The sequence below is a fragment of the Hydra vulgaris genome, chromosome 01 (assembly GCF_038396675.1).
Source record: "Hydra vulgaris chromosome 01, alternate assembly HydraT2T_AEP".
Taxonomy (NCBI): domain Eukaryota; kingdom Metazoa; phylum Cnidaria; class Hydrozoa; order Anthoathecata; family Hydridae; genus Hydra; species Hydra vulgaris.
The window spans coordinates 38,697,182-38,699,968 of NC_088920.1; the positions used below are offsets into that span (position 1 = coordinate 38,697,182).

The window sequence follows — 2,787 nt, forward strand, 5'->3', positions numbered from 1 at the left end:
TTTATTTATTTGATATGAATTGCGTATTCGTCAGAAAAATCATTGATTTGCAAATTATTTGCAGTTTCGAAGACATTAAAGCGCAGCGATTCAAAACCTATCGTTTTTTAAGTCTTAAGTTATTAAGTTAAAAAACAAAAATTTAGTAAAAACAGTAATTTTTAAATTTAAAAAAAAAAAAAAACAGTAATTTTTCCTTCTACAAAAGATAACAAAAAAAGAATTTCTAGGCCCAATGGAATTCTGCTTGCATAAAGCATGGATTTGAAAAAAAGAATTTTTTTTTTATTTACTAGTTTCTATTGTTATCATAAATACTATTTTTAAAACAAATATCTTTATCTTACCGAACATCTCTCCGTACAACATTCTCTCTGTTTAAGCGTTTTCGTTTTACGTCTAAAACAATTTTTTCTTGATGGCAGTGAATCCTAGTGAAAAGTTTTCGTTAACGAAAATATTTGTTCCTTTTAATCAATTTAGTTCTTTTAATATTTTCACTTTACCAAGTTTTTGTTGGAAAAATATATGGGCTTTTTTTTTGTTTGTTCCCAAGTTTCTCTTTTGTCTTTGTATAAACCATCTGTTCGTAAATTAATCCTACGCGAATGGTCTGCAAGTTTTCGGTGTTTTTCTCTTAAAATTTCATTTTCTATTAATTCCAGATCTATTAAAAAATTAACAATAATTAATTTTTTAATAATAATTAATTTTTTAATAGATCTGTTCCCAGTGGAACCGCATGCTTTTTACCGCAATGCATTCTGGATCTTCCTAAGGGGTAATTTAAAACAGTGCTTCTATAGCAAATGCTGAGATAAAAACAACTTTTGTTACATGTTATAAAAATTTGAATACCAAACTCAAATGTTAGCTTTTAGTAAAAAAAAGATTAATGGAGATTATTGTGCTGTTTTTGGATGCCGTAACTATCGGAGAAACGACGAGGTAAAGTAAGCTTAGCATATTATAAGGAAAACAAATTATGTTGCATAATGAAAAATAACACATGTCAAAATAAAAAACTTTTAATAAATGTTAATTAAATTTGTATAAAATGTTTTGATTTTAAAACATTGTAGCAATGTATAGGTTTCATGAATAAATACACAATAAATTTTATAAAGTTTATTTTAAATGACAGTGTTCATTATTTGTAATCTTCGTCAATCATGATGAAATCATGATTTCACATTTGATGGTTTGATGAAATCACGCTTATCCGTTTTCTAACTATTATACTACAATATTTACTTGCAGTAAATTTTGTTGTGTTAAATGATTAGGATTTCGTATTACTAACATAGTTAGGATTTCGTATCACATAGTTAAGCAGAATCGTAAAAGCGTTTTTCATTATTTTTTAGGCATGTTATCAAAAGTCACGTAGGCATACTGTGATGGCATTCTCCCAAAAATCTTGAAGATGCAAAATTATGGACCAAATCCATAAATAGAACTGTTGTGGATAAAAACGGCAAAAAAAACCAATTTTATTGCTCGTGTAGGATCTACTAAAGTCAGTTCTAACCATTTCGCTGCAGGTTGTTACAATACTGAATGCAACGTATCAACAAAATTAAAAAGTCGCAAAGATTATCATATTCTGAAATAAGTAAAAATGATACATTGCTGAAAAGTATGACGGGTATACAAACAGGTTTAATGTATGATTGTTATACAAGCACTTTGAACATAAAGTTCCTTTTCTCACAATCTACCGCGATTCTTCTTTAAACAACACACTAAATAACGAATCAACCACCATGAAAATGTTTGGTCCATTGAACCAAATGAATGGTAAAGATCTTATGCTTTTGACTTTAATGAAGATTCGAATGGGGTGTAGCCATGAAGACTTATCTTATCGTTTTGGTCTTTTAAAAGCTACTGTTTCTCGCAGCCTAAGTACCTGGATTCCTTTTTTAGCACTTGAATTTAAGATTTTTATTCAGCCAGTTACTCGGGAGCAAAATAAAACTTGTTACCCAGAATGTTTTAAGCCTTTTGGAGATAATGTGGTCTCAGTACTACACTGCACAGAAGGTCAATGTGAGCGACCAAGTATTGCCAAAGCACAAGCTCAAACATATTCGACTTACAAAAATCGAAACACTTGGAAAAAAGCTATAGGCATAGCACCTTCCGGATTGATAAATAATATATCTCAAGCATACGGAGGTTCATCTTCAGATCGATATATTGTCGAAACATCAGCTTACCTAGACACATTAAATGAAGGAGATGTTGTAATGGTGGATTAAGGATTTAATATCGGTGATCTTTTAATTGCAAGGAAAGTTAAATTAGTAATACCACCATTTCTTAAAAGCAAAGGGAAGTTTACCATTAAGTTAACTTCTAAAACTACCCTGATAGCCCGAGCAAGAATTCACGTAGAGCGTGCAATTGCTCGCGTAAAAGACTTTCGATTGCTGCAAACACCTTTACTACTGAGTATGAATGATTTGCTAGATCATATCTTTATTATAATTGAAGCTATTACTAATTTAGCACCTCTTTTAGTTGATTACAAGAATCATAACAAAATTTAAATTACAAGACATTTTAAAACATTAAAATACTTCATTCCTAACTAATTAAAATAAATGTAATTTAAAAAAATATTTTTAGCCCTTATTTTGACTTTTTGTAATATTAAATGTTATGAAATAAAAAAATCAATTTCATCGTCATTATTTATCATTTTATTATTGTCACAAACTTTAAGCAAAGTTTCATTCAAAACAGACTCTACATTTTTGGAGATCACTTCGTTTATCATAT

The 2,787-nt window shown here is 29.2% G+C and overlaps 1 protein-coding gene across 1 annotated transcript; it reads left to right on the forward strand.

The window, feature by feature from the left end:
• The first annotated feature begins 1,772 nt into the window (after nucleotides 1-1,772).
• Nucleotides 1,773-2,264, forward strand: LOC136074387 (uncharacterized). Its single transcript, XM_065786700.1, has one exon. It carries the CDS (start codon nucleotides 1,773-1,775, stop codon nucleotides 2,262-2,264), a length of 492 nt encoding a protein of 163 aa, XP_065642772.1.
• Nucleotides 2,265-2,787: the final 523 nt, after the last annotated feature.